This window comes from Papio anubis, chromosome 10, assembly GCF_008728515.1.
Source record: "Papio anubis isolate 15944 chromosome 10, Panubis1.0, whole genome shotgun sequence".
Classification (NCBI taxonomy): domain Eukaryota; kingdom Metazoa; phylum Chordata; class Mammalia; order Primates; family Cercopithecidae; genus Papio; species Papio anubis.
Window position 1 is genome coordinate 111,046,994 of NC_044985.1, and position 22,426 is coordinate 111,069,419.

General features: G+C 39.5%; 1 protein-coding gene across 6 annotated transcripts in view; it reads left to right on the forward strand.

Moving 5' to 3' along the window:
• Window positions 1–22,426, forward strand: part of COL4A3 (collagen type IV alpha 3 chain) — a 147,392-nt gene that overhangs the window by 94,159 nt on the left and 30,807 nt on the right. For all 6 annotated transcript variants that reach the window (XR_004176728.1, XR_004176727.1, XM_031651897.1 and 3 more), the window contains 12 exons: window positions 615–650; window positions 3,320–3,484; window positions 5,977–6,069; window positions 6,529–6,624; window positions 9,444–9,514; window positions 10,302–10,484; window positions 12,506–12,674; window positions 16,011–16,103; window positions 17,075–17,179; window positions 19,772–19,869; window positions 20,441–20,591; window positions 20,945–21,058. Coding sequence is in view for 4 of the 6 variants with exons in the window: in XM_031651897.1 (XP_031507757.1) it covers window positions 615–650; window positions 3,320–3,484; window positions 5,977–6,069; window positions 6,529–6,624; window positions 9,444–9,514; window positions 10,302–10,484; window positions 12,506–12,674; window positions 16,011–16,103; window positions 17,075–17,179; window positions 19,772–19,869; window positions 20,441–20,591; window positions 20,945–21,058 (1,374 nt within the window). In the remaining 2 variants the exon portion in view is untranslated. The remainder of the gene's footprint in view (window positions 1–614; window positions 651–3,319; window positions 3,485–5,976; window positions 6,070–6,528; window positions 6,625–9,443; window positions 9,515–10,301; window positions 10,485–12,505; window positions 12,675–16,010; window positions 16,104–17,074; window positions 17,180–19,771; window positions 19,870–20,440; window positions 20,592–20,944; window positions 21,059–22,426) is intronic.

Sequence of the window (22,426 nt, forward strand, 5' to 3'; positions counted from 1 at the left end):
ATTGTAAAAACTCCCTGGACTAGTCCAGCATGCAGCCAGGATTGGGAGCCACTGATCTAGACAAATGATTGATACGAAGAAGATTTCAAAGGAAAATTTTACTTAAAAGAATAAAATTTCCCAGTGTCTTTAAATAAAAGGACAGATGAATACAGACATTGATATAGATTGTCTTAAAAATCTGGTTCACTTACTATAAATCACTCACATGTAAATATAAAAGAATTATAACCCCCAGGATATTACAGGTGGAAGCAATCTAAGATGGAACACCAAGACAAACTGCAGATCCTGGATGTTCCAGCACTGTGTGATTTTCTGGCGTCTGCACTTCCAGCAAAGTGCTGAACACAGAACAGGCTCTTAGTAAATCTCTGTTGAATTATGTGAAAATGATAAGGCGGCATGATTTACTTTTGAGTGTTAGACTTCTAAGATTCGTTTTCTCTTGTCTAAATAAGAGAAAATGTCTAATGTTTGTCTAGGTGAGAGTAGGAACAAATACGAAAACTCTGTATTATTAACTATCATTATATTGTCACCCAAGATTTCAAAAGTAGATGGGATAGCATTTACATCTTTCTAAGCAATTAATTAATGTTATATATTCCCAGGTCCCAGTGGTCCCCCCGGAGTTCCTGGAAGTCCTGGTATGTCCATGTTTCTTAGGGTACAAGTAGAAATGCTATTACAAAGGAAAATACACCGTCCTCTATTAATTTTGCATTATTTACATAAGACAAATGTTTCACTAACTGATCTAAAAGTGTTTCCAGGCTGGGTGCAATGACTCATGCCTGTAATCACAGTACTTTGGGAGGCTAAGGCGGGTGGATCACCTGAGGTCAGGAGTTCGAGACCAGCCTGGCCAACATGGCGAAACCCTGTCTCTACTAAAAATAAAAAAAAATAAAAAAATAAAAAAATAATCAGTTAGGCATGGGTAGTGCACACCTGTAATTCCACTAGTCAGGAGGCTGAGGCAGGAGAAGCGCTTGAACCCGGGAAGCAGAGGTTGCAGTGAGCTGAGATGGTGCCACTGCACTCCAGCCTGGGCAACAGAGTGAGACTCCATCTCAAAATAAAATAAAATAAAATAGTGTTTCCAGCTTCTTAAATTGTCATATTTGCAATTTGTAGTGGAAGAAGGAGTGGAGCTGATACAAACTGATATAGAAATGCTCTTTTTCACTTCTCAGCAGTTTTAACTAAGTGTAAGCACCTTATTGTCAGGAATTTTTACAGTGAGTTTGGGGTATAAGCAGGGGCCTTGAAACTCAAGAGGAGGTACAGAAATAGAAAACAATGTTATGGTAATGAGGTTGGTTGAAAATGGTAGTTTTCATAACATAGCACGAGTTGCATAAGGATGCCTACATTACACTTTTTCTGTAAAGTTCTAAACTTTCGTCTGTGACTGATTAGAGTGTTTACCTTTTGAGAGAGGAAAAAGAGTTGGATCAGGGATGGTCCACAGGGACTCATCAAGTATAACTGTAGCATGTTCTTTTTAATGAAAACAAAACTAAGAAAAAAGAGCAAAATGTGATGAACTATTAGACACCTGCCACTGATCATATTTTTCTCTGTATAATGTTGTATATTATACTACGTCATAATTTTGAAAATTACTCAAAATTAAGCAGACTGCAGAACTATAAGTGTACTATAATTCCACTATTAAAAAAATAGATACAGAAATGGATAAATATTATATGTACCTGAATATGCATGGAAAGATATATCTCAAACTGTTAATAGTAGATATCTCTTACAGTTAGAATGGGGCAAAAAGATATTTTAGAGCTCTGACATTAAAGAAGACCTCCTTCGCCCTCCCAGGCCACTAAGTTTAAAAAAAAAAAAAAAAAGGCTCCTTTAAGAAGCCAATGAGTGGAAAATTACAAAGCTCTAATTCCAGAAGAATTTTAGGATTGTTTTTTCTATTTCTGTGAAAAATGGCATTGGTATCTTGATAGGGATTGCATTGAATCTGTAGATTGCTTTGGGTAGTATGGTCATTTTAACTATATTAGTTCTTCTGATCCATGAGCATGGGATGTCTTTCCATTTGTTTGTGTCCTCTTCAATTTCTTTCACCGGTGTTTTGTAGTTTTCCTTGCAGGGATTTTTCACCTTGTTGGTTAAATGTATTCCTAGGTATTTTATTTTGTGTGTGTGGCTACTGCAAATGGGATTGCCTTCTTGACTTCTTTTTTGGCTATCTCATTATTGGTGCATAAAAAAGATGCTACTGATTTTGATATGCTGATTTCATGTCCTGCAATTTTACTGAATTTGTTTATTGGTTCTAAGAGTTTTTTTGATGGAGTTGGGGGTGAAGAGAGATTGGCTAATGGGTACAAGCATACAGTTAGATAGAAGGAATAAATTCTAATGTTTGATAGCAGAGTAGAGTGACTATAGTTAACAACAATGTATATTTCAAATTAACTGGAAGAGAGGACATGAAATGTATTCAACACAGAAATGATAAATACTTGGGTCATAGATACTCAAAAATACCCTGACATGATCATTACACTACACATTCAATACATGTAACAAAATCTTACATGTACCCCATAAATTAGTACAAATATATATGCCAAAGTAAAATATGATTAAAAAAAAATACAAAACTCTGAAACATGTCAATCAGAAGATTCTGTCTTTATGTTCACATAACAGGACATAATCAGATATTACCTCAGCTGGTTTCTCAGCCCTTTGCTGGTGGCATCTCTCTTCTTAATAGTTAAAATGTTTGTGGGACAGAGATTTGAGACTGTCCGCTCCTCACATTCTCACCATTTTAAGATTAGGGTGGGGTTTGTGCCACCAGGCACAGCTCCTTTCCCAGGAGGTGACCATCCCTCATCATACCCTTTTATGTCTAAGACACTGGCAGGAATAAAGTCCACTTCACAACTTTCTCTCTTTCTCATTTTGGACACTGAAGGCATCCTCTAGTCTCTAATAAAAAAAAAAATTTACAAAGTAGCATATATGGAAATATTTCTCACTTCCTTTTAAATAAAAAGATACAGTGCATCCCAAACTCTGTTTCAGTTTCTTGTAATAAATTAGACAAATTTTCTCGTGGGAATGGAATGTTCTGCACTTCGCTGTAGTGTGGTTATTTAACAAGGCCACAGATGAAAAAAGCAAGGATATTCACTTTTTTATTCAAATGTGTTATGTACCTCTCCATTGTGCAATTTTTATAAATAAAATTATATTACTCTTACAATTAAAAAATAAATTTGTATTAATCAGGAACAAATGTAAAATACAAGAAATGATTATTTTCTCCAAGGATCATCAAGGCCTGGCCTCAGAGGAGCCCCTGGATGGCCAGGCTTGAAAGGAAGTAAAGGGGAACGAGGCCGCCCAGGAAAGGATGCCATGGGGACTCCTGGGTCCCCAGGTTGTCCCGGTTCACCAGGCCCTCCAGGATCGCCGGGACCTCCAGGACCACCAGGTAAAGATGTGGAAGGGGATTCCTTTTGTGTACAGCACCAAATGACAGTTGTGTGCAAACCAGGGGTGACAAACCCTCCTCACAGCTTAGCCACCAGTCTGTGTGGTTTTTATGAGTTATCTTTCTGATGGTCTTCATTTCACTAACTCTCTGTGAAAGAAATTGATGCAATGACTACTTAACAAATGCAGCAAAGTCTTAGCCAGAGTTTCCCAGAGAGCAGAGCAGGAGGCAGGGACAAAGAGAGTGACGCGGGGAAGGACGGGTGGCTATCAAGTTGGCCTTGACCAAATGCAACTACCTGTTCAGCCCCAGAGACTATCTTCTAAGAAGCCTGCGCCGGGGAGAAAGAGGCAAGAACGTATCCATTTGCTCCTAGTTCCCATGAGTCAAAGATTTCCCCCCAAAAGAGGAGCAGCCCCCCACCTCCCATCCTCCCACTTCCAGGCTGTGTCTGCATGGTTCCCAGGAAGTCCCATGCCTTGGCATCAGCACGGAAGCCCCAGGACAGTAGGCCACAGATGGGTATAAGGCAACATGCTATGAGGTAAAGGGGTCCGAGATGCCAGAGCTGTGGCCCAATGGACTTGAAGTGATGCTCAGAGGTCCTGACACAGGCACCCTCTCCTTTGCATTGCTCTACAGAGCCCCCTAGCATTCTGTGTTGGCTCACAGGTACAAGAGGTCCTCACGAACATATAGATCACACTTTATATTTTCACAAAGCTTTTCTGGGGCCAGGTGTGGTGGTGTGCCTATAATCTCAGCTTCTTCCAAGTCTCTTTTAAGATGGAAATTTAGTATCCTCTTTTTTTCTATGTCAAGGCTGACATACAGAGTTCACAGGGCTAATGAAGCTAAAGCTGGGATCTGGGCCCAGGTGCTCGTGGCTCCCTCCCGGAGGTGTCATGCTCCCTCAGTGCCTGCTACACTCTGTCCAGGGGTCTTTGCTTCCTACCTTCCCTTCTCTAAGCAACACCCATCTGTCCTTCAGACTGCAGCTTCAAGTTCAAGTCCAGCAGAAAGCTTTCAATGAGTCCACATCCTGTAACTGCCAAGGTTATCCCAACTGTAGAAGTTTTCACATTGCCTTATCTTTGTCTTTGTCAGTTTTTCTTACAAGAATCAAAGTATTTTGAGGTCAAAGACTATATCTTTTTAACTGTTTAAGCCCAGTATGTAGCATGGGGAACACTGCAGGTACTCAAATATTTTTTGAATTAAGCATTAATTGAGTATGAAAATGTATAAGTATACAAAAATGTATGAATGTAGTATTCATATAAGTCTACACTAAGTATTAAACTTTTATCAGATTGTACCATTTAAAGATGACCTTCCAGGTATTTTAAAGACGCAGAAAACTGATCACAAAATGGTCAGTCTTCTGTGTTCCAACGAAATTAAATGTTTCTAGTGGTACCTTGTTTTTCTGAAATTTGGGACAGCTATGGTACGGTTTTTAAATATTTACTTTAATCACCATTGCCTTCAACCTGTAATTGAAATGACAAAGCCAACAATTAGATTACTGAACACAATTAACCAGTTTAAGAGAATTAGCTGTCCATTGTAACATTACAGTAGCAGATAATGTGGAAGCTGAAAAGAGCTTTCTTAGAGACCCGCCTTAAGAATGACAACTCAACTGATGTGGACAAGCAACAAAGAGAAAACAGATGATACGCTGAGTCAGAATCCATTTTTCTTTTTCTCAACATATATTAAGCATCTACAGTATATCAGGAAAATACAATGTATCAAAAATATCCAGAATAAGATTTGATCCTTTGCCTCAAGATGCTAAAGGGATTGTCTGTGTATTAGTCCGTTCTCATGCTACTAATAAAAACATACCCGAGACTGGGTAATTTATAAAGGAAAGAAGTTTAATTGACTCACAGTTCAGCATGGCTGGGGAGGCCTCAGGAAACTTACACTCATGGCAGAAGGGGAAGCAAACATGTCCTCCTTCACATGATGGCAACAAGAAGTGCTGAGCAAAATGGGGAAAAGCCCCTTATAAAACCATCAGATCTCATAAGCGCTCATTCATTATCACAAGAACAGCATGAGGGTAACCACCCCCATGATTAAATTACCTCCCACCAGGTCCGTTTCAAGACACATGGGGATTATAGAAGTACTACAATTCAAGATGAGATTTGGGTGGGGATACAGCCAAACCATATCAACTTGGAATAACTGGAAACAACTAAGTAAGATAAAATAGGTTGATTCTGTGACAAAAAAAAAAAATTATATAATGAGCTTTCGAAGATTAACTACCTTAAAAATGCCACATCTATGTAATATGAAGGGAAGAGCTGGTCACCATGTCTTCTCAGTTGCAGATAAACTTTTAAGACTAGGCTTCCAATACAAGCATGAGAGAGATGCACTTCAAATAATATGTATATTACAACACTCGCTAAGTTGAAAAAAAAAAACCACACAGATAAAAAATTGCCTTTGGTGCTGTATTTTTACAGGTGACATCGTTTTTCGCAAGGGTCCACCTGGAGATCGCGGACTGCCAGGCTATCTAGGGTCTCCAGGAATCACAGGCGTTGACGGGCCCAAAGGTTGGTTCAATCAATAATGTTGTATTAGGATAAGCCTTTTTCATCATCATTATTATCACTGATTTTCCCCCTGAGATAACAATGACCCCAAATAGCTACCAGTCAGTGATGATTTTGTTTATCTGTAAATCAATAATTTATTTGGCACCTATGCAATAAATTGTTGGATATCCCTAAAATGTGAGTTTTCGCCTGCATGCAAGGGAAGAATCACTGAAATAGATGTTTTATGTTAGAGTCTTGGAATTTCCCCTTTCAGAAGAACTGTAGAGCTCAGAACATTAAAGTAAGCAGATCTATAATAGATGAATTTTAAAATTAATATGTATAATGTCCTAGATAATTTTCACTACATAAAAATGTTTAAATGTAATAAATGATAGTGTGGTTGGAAAATATTTGTTCTTTCTGAGGACTCGGTGTAGCTTTATAAGTAATGCTAGTGTACTCTCGTTGCAGGAGAACCAGGCCTTCTGTGTACACAGTGCCCTTGTATCCCAGGGCCCCCTGGTCTCCCAGGGTTGCCAGGGTTACATGGTGTAAAAGGAATCCCAGGTACAAACAATTTGCATGCAAGTGTTTTTGCAAGCACAAAAGGGTCAATACACTGGAAGAAAATAAAGGCATTTGATTGGTGGATGTCATGACGTGGTTTATATGAACTTGGAGGGAGAGTTCCAAAAACATATATTTTATTAACATAAAGTCAGCCAAAATCCAAGAAAAGCTGGTATTTTTCCCTGTTCCATTTTAGTTGCTGACCCCTAGCAAAGTATTGTGTTAGGCAGGAATTGTCAACACAGAGTCCTACAAGAGAACAGCAGTTAACTGAAGGCAGTGAAGCAGCTGCATGAAACACACACCCTCTTTCTCTTCCATAAAGAAATTTCCTCTCTCCCTTTTTCCTCAAAAGACACAACCCTACTCAGTCCATTTTTTCATGTTCCTACTTTCAAAAGAGTCATAGGAATATGCGGTATTTCACTTTCTTCTTAAAGATGCAAATGCTATTTTTAAAAATTGCAACATCCTCAGTGCTGGGGACAAGAGAGTTGCAGAACTACAGTAAACAAACTGAGGGCACATTTGAACGGGCCAGCAGGCACTCGGCTCTAGCCCATTGTTACTGTGCAACATGTTAGGCATTAATAAGTCTTCCAAGTTTTCATCAGAACAAAGGAATTGGAATTTTTATTTAAATCTCATGGTGTTTTTTAAAAAAAATATTAGCCACTAAGTCAAATTTTGAAAGGGGGGGAAAAAAACCAAAACATTTTATAGCCAGTGTCCTGAGGCTTAAATAAAGGATGATTCACAAGTCTTCTCTTGACAATTCTGTACCAGGCCAGGACTCTTTGTCCCACATGGCTACTCACAGTTGTCACCACCTCTGCTTTTGACCTCCCCGTCTTCAGTCACAGAACTGCCTATGGGCAAAACTTTGAAGTACAAAACATCTCTGTTTATTGACTGGGTTCCTCTGCCCCTTGTCCCACTCCCCTGTCTACACAGGGCCTCTCTCTCCCTTGCTACCACCCACAGTCCTGATTCTGCCACCAGCACCTTGGTCTTCAGACAGTGTAATCAAATTATGTATCATTAACCAGTAACAGTTGAAGTTACAGAGCCCTTGGCCTGTGTGTTGGGCACTGTTTTAAGTGTCTTATGTGCCTCCATTCCTTTATTTCTCACATCAACCCTAGAGGTTGGTGCTGTAATTAACCCCATTTGACAGATGAGGAAGCTGAGGTATCAGGTAGCACAGCTGATAATGATAATGTGGTAGAGACTGAACTTAAATCCAGAGGCATGCTCTTACCCTCCATGCCTGCATCCCCTGACCACAGTGCTGTAGCCTGTCTCCTAGGGGGCTGCTTTTGGGGAGTTAATCCAAAGGTCTACCTGGCAACCTGGATAGGGAATATTATATGTTATCTCCATCCAGTAGCCATTTGCACTGGCAGAGGGTCTTCTGGGAGACTGGGTCTCAATCCAAAGAAGAAAGACTAATGGCGGCAGCCATGGACACTGTGGCCAGCCACCGGATGACATGCACTTGGGCAGGGATCCTTTGTCCCCTCGGATCCCACTGACTTCTCCTTTATGAAGGCCTCTGCTACTTTCAATGGCTGCTCCTGCCCTGGCTCACAGGCTTGTGAGGGAAGTAGGAGTGGGGAGGTAGGGGCTGTTCCTTATGTCACTCCTGTTCAGTATCCAAATATCCAAGGGAAGTGTTCTATTAAAACAAATACCAAAAGGAAGAAAATGAACGAGGGAAATAAGGAAGAAAAACAATAAAAGATAAAAAATCATTATTTTCCTAGACTCTCCTTGAGTCTCCTCTTTGGCTCAAGGTGAGCAGGTGAGCAGCTCACTGATGCTGTCCACTCATTGCATTGTTGTATTTTTCATAGTTTCTCTACATTTGGCCTATCCAGGTGCAGCTCAAAGAAGATATGTAAGCAGTAAAACGGTTTGGATCCCTATAAAAATATACACCCCAGCTCAATATCTTGCAAAAAATAGAATCTGAATAAATATGTGCTGATTAACTGACCAAAGACCCACCCAGAAGGTCATTTAAAGGGATCATCTTTACAGAGATATTTAAATATCTATGGGAAATATAAAATTGTACAATAAAATGCAATTTGTCAAGAGACATTCAAAACCTTAGAAAAGTTTGTGACCATTTGCCTCTGCCGTTATACTTTTAAAAATTTATTATAAAGGAAATAATTGGATAAATCTGGAAAGCTAAATACCCAGAGATATTTTTCAAAGCATTGTTTACAACAGTTAAAAGTGGAAAAATGTCTACCTAACGTCTAAATGTCTAAAAACAGAATTTAGCTAAATAAATGATGGCTCACCAACACAATAGGCAGCATGCCATTTAAAACGAAGCTATAAATTCATACTTATTGACATATGTATACTATAATTCCAAAATAGTGTGTATATGAGTCCTATGCACTTATGGATATAAAAATTTATCATTAATATACATTAAACTTTAGCAAATATTATCTTCTGGTAGTAGATTTATAGGTGGTTTTTAGTCTCTTCTTTCTGCATAATTTTCTTACAATAGCATATATTACCTTTAAAAGTAATATATACTCAGAAAAAATAAAGATACAATCTTAAAATTATGAAGATAAAATTTTAAGAAGCTAAGATCTGAGTTACTTTTTCCATGATCTCTTGTTCTGTTATTTACTCCCATTCTCTTATTGCATTTATGTTTTATGATAGAAGCTGTCTTTCTTTCCCCATAAGAAAACACTCTATTTTCTTCATACATTGTATTACCCTGTCTACTCAGAGCTGGCGTTCAATGAGGAGTTAGTTAATAATTCATTGATTTGCAGGAAGACAAGGTGCAGCTGGCTTGAAAGGAAGCCCAGGGTCCCCCGGAAATACAGGTCTTCCAGGAATTCCAGTAAGATTTCATGTTTTTAAATCTTTAGCTTCGATTTGAAAAAGCGCACACTCTAGAAATACGGTTGCAACACACTTATCAGTTTGGTGCCTTGCAAAGAGTAGGCACTTTATAGATACCTGTTGATTAAATGAGTAAATCTGTGACTGATTAAGTGAATGAGTCAATGAATTTATAAACAGTTTGAAATGGTATCAGCAACAGAAAACAGATTAGTGGTTGCCTAGGGCTGAGGGTGGGAACAGAGGTTCATTGCAAATGGGTTTGAGGGAATTTGGGGGCGTGATGGAGATGTTTAAACACGATTGTGGTGATTGTGGCATGATTCTACAAATTTACTAAAAATCACTGAATTGTACTCTTATAAAGGAGAAATTTTATGGTATGTAAATTATACCACAGTAAGTCTGTTAAAAATTAGAATTTTCATTGTCATAGTGAATCAAAAAGTTATAAATATACTTAGATCGAATTATTCAGAGAGGCTTGTTAAAATTTACCAATATTCAAACATAACCTGAATTATGGTGATTGTTCTATGGTATTGAATTAGATTATGGTGTGTATTGTTTTGAATTACACTATCTAACTGAATTATTTTTCAGTTTTGGAAGTTAACAACAAAGCAAAACAAACAAAATGCTTGAAATAATACTTGTGGACCAAAGAAAGTGTGTTGAAAAAATTCATGTTAAAATTGAAAAGTTCTTGTCCACACTGCTTTTAAGATTGACACAAGAAGAATTCTAACAAAATACAATGCAGATTCATTTCTGTACTACCCTAGGGTTTCCCAGGTGCCAAGGGTGACCGAGGACTTAAAGGAGAAAAAGGTGAAACACTTCAGCCTGAGGGGCAAGTGGGTGCCCCAGGGGACCCGGGGCTCAGAGGCCAACCTGGGAGAAAGGGCTTGGATGGAATTCCTGGAACTCCGGGAGTGAAAGGATTACCAGGACCTAAAGGCGAACTGGTTGGTATTTAGCAACTTTACCCTCCCTATGAATGAAGTACTCTGAAGTTTAGAGATAAAAGTGATTTCTTTTCCAAAAATGGCCGCTCAGCACAGTTCATCCCTCTAACTGCAGAATGAAGCATCTTCAAATTAGCAGGAATAACCCAAGCAAATAGTTATAGTATTTTGATAAAATAAATAGGTAGCATTCAGTGATTTCAACCAAACAAAATTCTATATTGATAATAACCCCATCTCATCCACAAATTACAGTTCCATATTTGTATCAAATGAGTCCATGGAAAGGTTCAGAAAATGATATATAGTGGAAAGTTTAATAAATATTTTGGGGGCTATGTCCATACTTTTAAGTAAAAATAAATGCATTAGAAGACAGCATATTCAGAGGTATCATAATCAAATAAAGAGACTGTTTTGTCGTTTAAGATATTTAAGTTTAAGTCAATTTAATCCCTTTTCATGAAAGAATTTCTCACATGTTTAATTCAGGTAATACCTATCAAGATCTTTTTTTTTTCTTTTTCTTTTTTTTTTTTTTTTTTTTGCAGGGCGGGCAGTGGGGAATGGAGTTTTGCTCGTGTTGCCCAGGCTGGAGTGCAATGGCGCAGTCTCAGCTCACTGCAACCTCCATCTCCCGGGTTCAAGCGGTTCTCCCACCTTAGCCTCCTAAGTAGCTGGGATCACAGGCATGTGCCACCACATCCAGCTAATTTTAAATTTTTAGTAGAGATGGGGTTTTACCATGTTGGCCAGGGTGGTCTCGAACTCCTGACCTCAGGTGATCTGCCCGCCTTGGCCTCCCAAAGTGCTGGGATTACAGGTGTAAGCCAACGCACCCGGCCCTAAGATTTGTTTTAAAATGTCATAGGGTGAGAGGGTGAGCACCTGTCATCATAACGTATTTACAAGAGGTTTGCAAGGGATGCTGCCCAAACTATTCTATGAAATACCAGTTTCTCCTGGGGCTAACCTGTGTTATCCAATAAAACAGATTTTACCTCAAACAGGTTTGGAGAAACTTGGTAAACAAATTTAAAGATTCATTTACAGACCCTTTAATGTCAGAATATGAACTGTGAGTCTTCCACATGAAGATAAGCTATCTGGTCTTTCCTAAATGCTTCTGACTACAAAATCCTTTCGGTTGGCAGCATCTACAGGGCCAGCAGTTCTCAGACCCTGCCTTGGCCAAGTCTCAGGCTGTTCACTTTGTGGTAGTTATGCTTATAAAGCGACAGTGCCAGAATTCTGTTGGTCTAGTATTAAGAGAATTTGTATGATGTCCCTACTTGCATCTCACTAATTTTTCTTTATAAGTTCTGGTAAAGATATTCCATAAAGTAAATGAGAGAAAAATCAAGGTGGTGATTTGTGGAGGCTTACACCCTGTCATTAAAAAAGGAGACAGACCACTTAGCCATCTGATGATATTGAACAATGAAAAATTGAGTCAAATTTATTTCGGAGGGCCATGTTGGGAAGGAAGAGGGCTTAAATTATTTTGTCAAATTCAACTTCTTTTAAATCTACAAATCATTTTCAAGGTTACAGCATATGAAGATTTAAAAACTAGACAGTTTTATGAGAGAAAATGGAAGTGGGAAATCCCCTTTGTCATGAAAATACCTGGTGAAAATACAAATAAAGGTTTGCTGTACTCATTTTATTTCAGAAATATAACATTATCATAAAAATCACAGCTAAAGTCATTTGAACTACTGTCAATTTGAACTTAGTTCTAGTGGCTATTATCATATGAGAGATCTGTCATTGTAAGATATCTCAAGTGGGACTCAAGACAGTTCCAAGTTCAAAAAATGTTGCTAAACTCCAAAGGACACAAAATGGCAGAAACCTGCAGTGCTCTTATTTTAGTAATAATTCTCATCAAATGCCAAATGCTTTTAATTCAAGATCTCAATGACAGCCTAACTGGTATTCATATCTGGAGGACGATTAACCTGTCGTAAGAAGATACTGGAATGAAGCATGGTTCAAACACATTCCTGTTGTCACAGGCTCTGAGTGGTGAGAAGGGGGACCAAGGTCCTCCAGGGGATCCTGGCTCCCCTGGGTCCCCAGGACCTGCAGGACCAGCTGGACCACCTGGCTACGGACCCCAAGGAGAACCTGGTCCCCAGGGCACGCAAGGAGTTCCTGGAGCCCCTGGACCACGCGGAGAAGCCGGTTGGTTAGTTTTCTTTCCAGTCCTGTTTTCCGATGGAGTGGGTTGATGGTTTCTAGAGCTAACGAAGCTTCTCAAAGACTAAGGAAAATACAGAAACTTGCTTCTAATGAATAGAATATGTCATCTCACAGATGCCAGGAAAGAATATGTAGGGTATGTTAGAGAAAACTCATCTTTTCTCCATTACTGGGCAATTCAACTGAAATTTCCTAGGATATTCCATATCTATTACTTATATAAATATATGAAATGAATAGATGCTAAGCGTCATTGCAAATTTGTTTTGTGTGTGTGTGTGTTTTTAGAGACAGGGTCTCACTCTGTTGCCAGACTGGAGTGCAGTGGCATAATTATAGTTTACTGCATCCTCAAACTTCTGGGCTTAATAGATCCTGCCGCCTGGTCTCCTGAGTAGCTGGGGCTATAGGCATGTGTCACCACGACCAGCTAACTTACATTTTATTTTTATTTTTTGTAGAGACAGGATCTTGCTGTTTGTCCAGGCTGATCTCCATCTCCCAACCCCAAACAATCCTTGCTTCAGCCTCCCAAAGTGCTAGGATTACAGGTGTGAGCCACTGTGCCCAGCCACAAATTTGTTGATTTTGATCCGTAACTCAATGGGCAGGTTACAAATAAAACTTTAAAATATCTAAGACAAATGAAGGAAATGGTCTGATAATAGTTTAAAAGTCCAGGTAACTTTTGGGATATACATATACTGGCCGTAGTTCTGGATTCAGGAGTGTGGCTGAAGGTCAGAATAGCATGCTACTGACAGTTTTAAGCAAATAATGCCACCATGGTCATGTTTTACTTCTAAAATCACTTTAGGCTGGGCACAGTGACTCACACCTATAATCCCAGCCTTTTGGAAGGCCAAGTCGGGCAGATCACTTGAGGTCAGGAGTTCAAGACCAGCCTGGTCAACATAGCGAACCCCCATCTCTACTAAAAATACAAAAATTAGCTAAGCATGGTGGCACATACCCACAGTTCCAGCTACTTGGAAGGCTGAGGTAGGAGAATCACTTGAACCTGGAAGGTGGAGGTTGCAGTGAGCCGAGATCATGCTACTGCACTCCAGCCTGGGCAATAGACTGAGACAATGTCTCAAAAATAAATAAATAGATAGATATATAGGTAGGTAGGTAGGTAGATAGATAGATAGATAGATAGATAGATAGATAGATAGATAGATAAAATCACTTTAAAGGGGTAGACCCAGTAAACCCGTGGTCTCTAAATCATTTTATAGTATCTTCCCTCATCGGTAAAACTTTTAGAGTGCAAAACCTTACATTATGTGTTATAAATGTATGCATCATTTCTGTCCACACATGCATGTAAATCTGAAATCTTATGACTTTCTCTATATATTAAATAAATAAATATTTATGTTTATGCGCACCTTACTTTGGAGGCTGTTATTCTTTTTTTCTTTTTTTTTTTTTTTTTCTGAGATGGAGTCTTGCTCTGTCGCCCAGGCTGGAGTGCAATGTTGCAATCTTGGCTCACTGCAACCTCCGCCTCCTGGGTTCAAGAGATTCTCCTGTCTCATCCTCCTGAGTAGCTGGGATTACAGGCACCTGCCACCATGCCAGGCTAATTTTTGTATTTGTAGTGGAGATGGGGTTTCACCACGTTGGCCAGGCTGGTCTTGAACTCCCGACCTCAGGTGATCTACCTGCCTCGGCCTCCTAAAGTGCTAGGATTACAGGCATGAGCCACCATGCCTGGCTGAAGGAGGCTGCTGTTCTAATCCAGGTACTAGCAAACGGTGGTGGACCACTGTCCAAGTCCAGCCCACTGCCTGATTTTGTATCAGGCTAAGATTTTGTATCAAGCTAAGAATGGTTTTCACATTTTCAAATGATCAAAAAAATATTTAATGATATTTTGTGATGCATGAAAATTATATGAAATTCAAATTAGAGTATCCATAAATAAAGTTTCTTGGAACACAGCTGCACTCCTGTGTGTACTGCCTCTGGCTGCTTTTATGCTACAATGGCAGAATTGAGTAGTTGAGTAGATTTGAATCACGAAGCCTAAATTTCTTACTATCTGGTCCTTTACAGCAAAAGTTTATTTAGCCCTGTTCTAATCCATCACCAAATGCTCTATTGCTGTTGCTGTTTTTGTTGTTGTTTTTTGAGATGGAGTCTTGCTCTGCCACCCAGGCTGGAGTACAGTGGTGTGATCTCGGCTCACTGCAACCTACATCTCCTAGATTCAAGGGATTCTCGTGCCTCAGCCTCCCGAGTAGTTGGGATTACAGGCACACACCACCACGCCTGGTTAATTTTTGTATTTTTAGTAGAGACAGGGTTTACTACGTTGGCCAGGCTGGTCTTGAACTCCTGACCTCAAGTGATCCACCCACCTAGGCCTCCCAAGTGCTGGGATTACAGGTGTGAACCACCACGCCCGGCCTCTTCTGTTATTTCTAAGTGTGAATCTTTACTAAAGGACTCCATTGTCATAAAACATATTATTATCAAAATTGTCTCATCACATACTGTAAACCTATTTTTTTCCTATAAATAAATGACTATATAGACAACACTTATCACTAAACATGTTTTTAATGTTTGCCACTGTGGTCAGAATGTTATGTCATGTCCTTATCTGCTGGGTAGGCATTCTTTCCCTTATGACAGAGAACTTACCAGAGAGGTTAAGAAAAGTGTCCAAGTTCACAAACCCACATCGGCCTTGCCCATATCAAAACTTACTGTTTCGTTCAATAGGCTTCCTGTGGAAACTAGTCACCCAATAAATAATTATCCTATCAGTATTCACCAACGTTTAAACTTAATTCCATATTATCAATTTTTTGGAATAGACTGTTTTCAATAGACCAGCATGTTAGGCTATTAATTTCCCTTTTAGAAAAAAAATAGAAGTACAGCTCGCTGCCAGCGCTCATTTAATTTTACATAAACGCGTTCTTTGAGGCTGAAGCAAATCTGATTTTCAATGTGAAATAAAATACAATAACTGTTCTTGGAGTTATTTCTAAACAGAACTTGTCTCTAATCCTAATAGAAGGGGGTAAAGTTAGGACTGTCATCTGTGAGTTATCTCAGAGTAAACAGGAAACGGGTTAAAACAATTAGACAATTGTCTAAACTTATAAATATTTGTTGATTCAATAAGAAAGTTTCTATGGGCTAGTCGTCCTTAAGCTAGTTTTGAAGCCTGTGAAAACAGAGGTTATTTTTTATTTTCTTTGAGATATGTTTATAAACCCTTCATAATCGTATTTTCCCCTATCATCTAAGACAAGCTTCAGTATATACCCCAATCTTATGACCACAACTTTCCTTAAGGTCCTAGGGGAGAACTCAGTGTTTCAACACCAGTTCCAGGCCCACCAGGACCTCCAGGGCCCCCTGGCCATCCTGGCCCCCAAGGTCCACCTGGTAAGTACCCTCTGCCAAATCTGGTGCATGGCATCAGACAACACCCTGACTCTCTTGGAAAAATACTGTCCCCATTATAAGGAAAAAATGTATTCATTGGCTCCAAAAGAGAGCACAGGGCAGTGTCTTATCTGATAAGCAAGCAGGCTGGGGACTTGCTGTAGTTCTCTGAGGTTATCCAAATTATTCTAACTAACTGGTGCTTCTAATATAAAGGTTCCAGAGGAGAACCGATGTAACTACTTAAGAGGGATTTTAGAGCAGAAAAACCTTTATGGAGTTTTGGTGGGGGAGCAAGTGATGTTTGCCCACTGGTAATTCGTTAGGATATTTTCCATAGCATCTTCATTTGAAAACTGAATTTCTTTGCCAACGTGATGTAAAACTGAGTTTTGCATGCATGGAGGGAGACTTACATAGTTCAAGACATCTAGAATATTTCCTGTTAGGAATTAAATTATATTGACAAAATTCTTTGCAATTCCTAAAGATTAGTCCATTGGATAGGGACAGGGAAGGGGAGCATATGATTGGGGTTGTGTTAAAACATTTTTCTTGGCTGGGCGTGGTGGCTCCCGCCTATAATCCTAGCACTTTGGGAGGCCGAGGCAGGCAGATCATGAGGTCAGGAGATCGAGACCATCCTGGCTAACATGGTGAAACCCCATCTCTACTAAAAATACAAAAAAAATTAGCTGGGCATGGTGGTGGGCACCTGTAGTCCCAGCTACTCAGGAGGCTGAGGCAGAAGAATGGCATGAACCCAGGAGGTGGAACTTGCAGTGAGCCAAGATCACGCCACTGCACTCCAGCCTGGGTGACAGAGCGAGACTCCGTCTCAAAAAAAAAAAAAAAAAAAACTTAATGTGCAAAAGGGATAGGATGACACAGAGAACTTAGACATTTTCTGTTAAAAACAAGATGAAGGAAAGTTGCTGATGTGGAGATGTATATGTGTATTTGTTTTTAAGGTATGCCTGGATCTATGGGGAAATGTGGAGATCCTGGTCTTCCAGGACCTGATGGTGAACCAGGAATTCCGGGAATTGGATTTCCTGGGCCTCCTGGACCTAAGGGTAAATTTAAAATTTTTTCAAACATAAAGTTCGTTGTGGATATTTAGAAGATGTATATATGTATAAATAAAATGAGTAAAATACAATATAAAGATATAAAGAGGATATAAGATATAAAAATGAGTAAAATAGGAAATATCCATAATACTCTTTAAAATGTTTTCTGGCCAGACACAGTGGCTCACGCCTGTAATCCCACACTTTGGGAGACGGAGGTGGGCAGATCACTTGAGGTCAGGAGTTCGAGACCAGCCTGACCAACATGGTGAAACCCCGACTCTATTACAATTACAAACATTAGCCTGGTGTGGTGCCATGTGCCTGTAATCTCAGCTACTCAGGAGGCTGAGGTGCAAGACTCTGTCTCAAAAAAAAAAAAAAAAAAAAATGTTTTCCAAGAGCCATAAATGGAAAAAAATCTTATAATAATATGTTAGGTGAAAAGGCAGAATTTACATTGATTTATGCAATTTCATTTCAGTTGTATTTTTTAAAACACACAGAAAACAACTAGAAGGAAATTCACCAAAATGGTAATAGTGAACCTTGATTGTTGGATTTCAAAAACATTTTTGATACTTCTCAATAAATGCCTGCATCTTTTACCTGTATACATTTCTTTTTTTTTTTTTTAATAAGAAAGGAACTATTAAATCACAAATAGTTGATTTCCCCATACACTCCAAAATAAATTACGGAATTTATTTTCCTTTAGGAAAAAAATGCTGTTTCCCCTCAAAGAGGAAACACTCCAAAAAAATCTAGATGCTGAGAACTCACACAATGACATAAACCTGCCCACTGACAAGTACATGAAAGTCCTGTCCAGGATGACATATAAATAACCTGAGTCCCTGGATTCTCACACAGAACTGCAAGTTTTTTTTTTGTTTTTTTTTTTTTTTTTGAGACGGAGTCTCGCTCTGTCGCCCAGGCTGGAGTGCAGTGGCCGGATCTCAGCTCACTGCAAGCTCCGCCTCCCGGGTTTACGCCATTCTCTTTCACCTCAGCCTCCCGTGTACCGGGACTACGAAGCATCGCCACCTCGCCCGGCTAAGATTTTTGCCATTTTTTTTAGCGAAAGTAGAGGCGGGGGTTTCACCGTGTTAGCCAGGATGGTCACCGATCTCGACCTGCGTGATTCACTGCGTCTCGGCCTCCCAAAGTGCTGGGATTACAGGCTTGAGCCACCGCGCCCGGCCAGAACTGCAAGTTTTATGACAATTTCATGTTTGTTACAATATTATTTAAAATGTTTGTCAAAAATAGCATCCATGTTTTGGTGTTTCAGCTCTTGGATTAGTATGTCATCAGTGTTTATTATACATTAATTTTGCCCAAATATGAGAATATTGATTTCAATTTATGAGTGTTTGAAATGGAAAACATAATCACATTTCTCATGGAGTCTCAAGAATGGCTTTGAGTCCAATTTCTTGGTTTTCTTCCTAATGATCAGTGAACTAAGGGAGCCTGGCTCACACCGCATATTTGTACTTCATTCTTCTTGGACCCTGCATTAATAAATTACATCCCTACTTTGTAACTCTAGGTATTGACTCTCTGGAAGAAGACTGTTGACTATGGGAACCAGAACTAACACAAGAGCTCCTTGAAAGTGGAGATTTACAGTTTCACAATTGAATCTAATGAATCCCATGAACTAACTGCAAATTAAATATTGGTCAAATGAGGGTATGAAGGAACACTCTGAATGCAGCCTTGCTTGCGCCTCTTCTGAACCAGAAAGAAGCTTGCGAAAATGTGTTGACCCCTTTCTCAATTCGCCTACTATAAAGGCATAAGGAGTTAATCCCTTACGTGCAATGGATGCTATGGGGCATTAGGACTTAATTCTCTTAAGCAACCCTGTTGGGAAAGGCTACCTGGGGTGCTGAAAAAGCTCCTATACCAACTTTTGAGATGGAGTTTCACTTTTGTTGTCCAGGCTGCAGTGTGACTGGCACTATCTCGGCTCACTGCAACCTCCGCCTCCTGGGTTCAAGCAATTCTCCTGCCTCACCCTCCTGAGTAGCTGGGATTACAGGCATGCATCACCATGCCTGGCTAATTTTTTTTTTTTTTTTTGTATTTTTAGTAGAGACGGGGTTTCTCCATGTTGGTCAGGCTGGTCTCAAACTCCCAACCTCAGGTGATCCACCCACCTTGGCCTCCCAAAGTTCTGGGATTACAGGTGTGAGCCATCGCACCCGGCCAAAAGCTCTGTATCTTAATCTAGGTCATGCTTACATGAATACATCTGTATATAAAAATCCACTTACCTGTACACTGTATGTAAAAAATACTTCAAAAACAAAGTCAAATGGTCAACCAGCATCAGTGGTTTGAAGAATTGCTGAATCAAGATCATAGCCATACTAAACAACCAAATAGAGAAAGTTATTTTTTAAAATGGGAACCAATGTAATTTGATTTGGAACTTTTAAAAAATTGCTAATTTATCAGTTGGTTTTATTATCATTTAAACTTTCATAAAAGCATCTCTGGCTGGTTGAGAGATAAGAGAGTTACTGCTCAGAATCTTTCAATAAGACTAATCCTACAACAATGTTTATTGTTTTTTCTCTGTAGGAGACCAAGGTTTTCCAGGTACAAAAGGATCACTGGGTTGTCCTGGAAATTTGGGAGAGCCTGGGTTACCTGGAAAGCCAGGTGTCCCAGGAGCCAAGGTATGCAAAAATTCAAACTCAAACTGTCACAGAAGAGAGGGCGGGTGACCATTAATTGGCCAGTTTGTATGCACCTACCTGGCAGAACACTCTAGATATAGAAATTATCAATATATTTGTAGATGATGAAGATGTTAAATTTTTTAAACGTTTCTCTGGATCATCTTACTGCATTTTAGAAAGAAGCATTGAGATTAATCAGAATGCAAGATTTCATCAATGCTTGGCGATGGCATCTTTAATCGTTTCATAAACACTTGGAGTATTTAAAATGGGACAACACTAGAAAGAAATGTGGTTAGCTATGAGAAAAATGATCAAAAGTAAAAACATCTAGATTTTTCTCTTTACAGACAATCCCACAGTCTTCTGAAAAAGTGGAGACTACATATCCTGAAGTGTTATTAAACATAATCTTATAGAAAAGTCAGCAACTAGAGTTCAAAAAGGAAAGTTGATGGCATGGTGGTTGCTGTGCAACAGGGACTTACAGCCTCCGTAACAGAGACTAGTCAGTATCAGCGAGGATTTGGAAGCACTATATAGTAATAACATAATTTCTGTGCTATAGGGAGAACCAGCAGTAGCCATGCCTGGAGGACCAGGAACACCAGGTTTTCCAGGAGAAAGAGGCAATTCTGGGGAACATGGAGAAATTGGACTCCCTGGACTTCCGGGTCTCCCTGGAACTCCAGGAAATGAAGGGCTTGATGGACCACGAGGTACAATAGCAAGTGTCATTACTTTTCTCCACTGTTAGCTCTGCTAAAAGGCAGCAAACTGAATGTGTAGGTGTTCTAGAAATGAAGAATTCTCAATTAAAATTTCTAGTTCGAGAAATAGAATCTGTGGAGCCTAATTATTTTCCCATCCAATGTTCCTGCCCTGCATTTCTTCCTTCTTTCCTTCTTCCTTCCTTCTTTTTAAATGAGTGCCCTCTACAAAAGGTATATTAATGGCAGTAAATATAGGTCTGATATAGGTGGAAAAAACGTTAACAGAAGAATGATTGCTATAGCAATACCAAGACCTTAAGTTCTAGCATCTGGGTATAATCGTGTGCTTTCTTTTGCAGGAGATCCAGGGCAGCCTGGACCACCTGGAGAACAAGGACCCCCAGGAAGGTGCATAGAGGGTCCTAGGGGAGCCCAAGGACTTCCAGGCTTAAATGGATTGAAAGGGCAACAAGGTAGGAGAAGGGCCTCAAAACTGGCCACCAGATGGGCAGGAGACATGAGACTCTTGCTCTGTGCTTTGCTGCTTAACATGGGAACTGTCCAGCAACAAGTCCTGACCACTGTTCAATGAGAAATACTTCAGAAGTGTAAACCTTGCTGTCATGGGTTTGTTGCACACAGTAGTGTGTACCACCTATAAAGGAAGAAACCTGAAGTTAATATAGTGAATTGCTTTGTGTCTTTTATGCAAGAAAAATATGAATGCTGAAGACAGCGAGAGATTGGTATGTGTTTACATATATTTAGATATATATAAATTCTCAGAAAACATTTTACCTTTAATACTTTTCATAAGGATATTAAAGTGGTAAATTTATCCTTATTATTAAAATGTGGTAAATGTATGCAATGATACCAGTTTAAAAACTTATAAACTAAACTATGTAGTTGATTGTTTTACACACAATATAAAAGAAAAAACATGAAAATAAATCTAAATGATGCAGGCTAGATGTTCCAGATGATGGAAAACTTACTTTATGTTTTTGGATCCTCTCAATCAGATCTGATGAACTATTCCTGGAAAAATTTACTTAGGAATCAGTTAATGTCTGTGGTCTATCATATTGCTTATATGTTCACAAATACATTTTTGACCAAGACCTTAACTGTTACAGTGGCATTATTATTGTTTCCAGAGGCATCCAGTGACTTACCTCTATGTGAACGGCTCTGTATGTCTTCTGCAGGATACAGAGTGAGCAGCATCATAAGGTGCAGTCCCAGAATGTGTCTGCAGGACTAGAAAATAGATATAAAGACTACACTTGTATTACTGCATGAGTCATTGGAGCAGAGAATGTTAGAGCCAGAAGGGAGCTCAGAAATTTTACAGAGGGGACATTAAATACATACACGTGCGTGCGCGTGCACACACACACACATACACACACACAAACACGTGCAGGCCTAAGTGCGCAGTTACCCCAAATCACAAAGCTAAATATTTACAGCCATAAAATATTTCTAAAGTGGCCGGGCTCTGTGGCTCATGCCTGTAATCCCAGCACTTTGGGAGGCCGAGGCGGGCAGATCACTTGAGGTCAGGAGTTCGAGACCAGCCTGGCCTGTGTGGCAAAACCCCATCTCTACTAAAAAGACAAAAATTAGCCAGGCGTTATAGTGCATGCCTGTAGTCCCAGCTACTTGGGAGGCTGAGGCAGGAGAATCACTTGAACTAGGGAGGCGGAGGTTGCAGTGAGCCGAGATCGCACCACTGCAATCCAGCCTGGAACACAGAGGCAGACTCCATCTTAAAAATATATATAGATATATTTCTGAAGTTAGGAGGGGAAAGCATTTGTGGGTTAATTAATTCA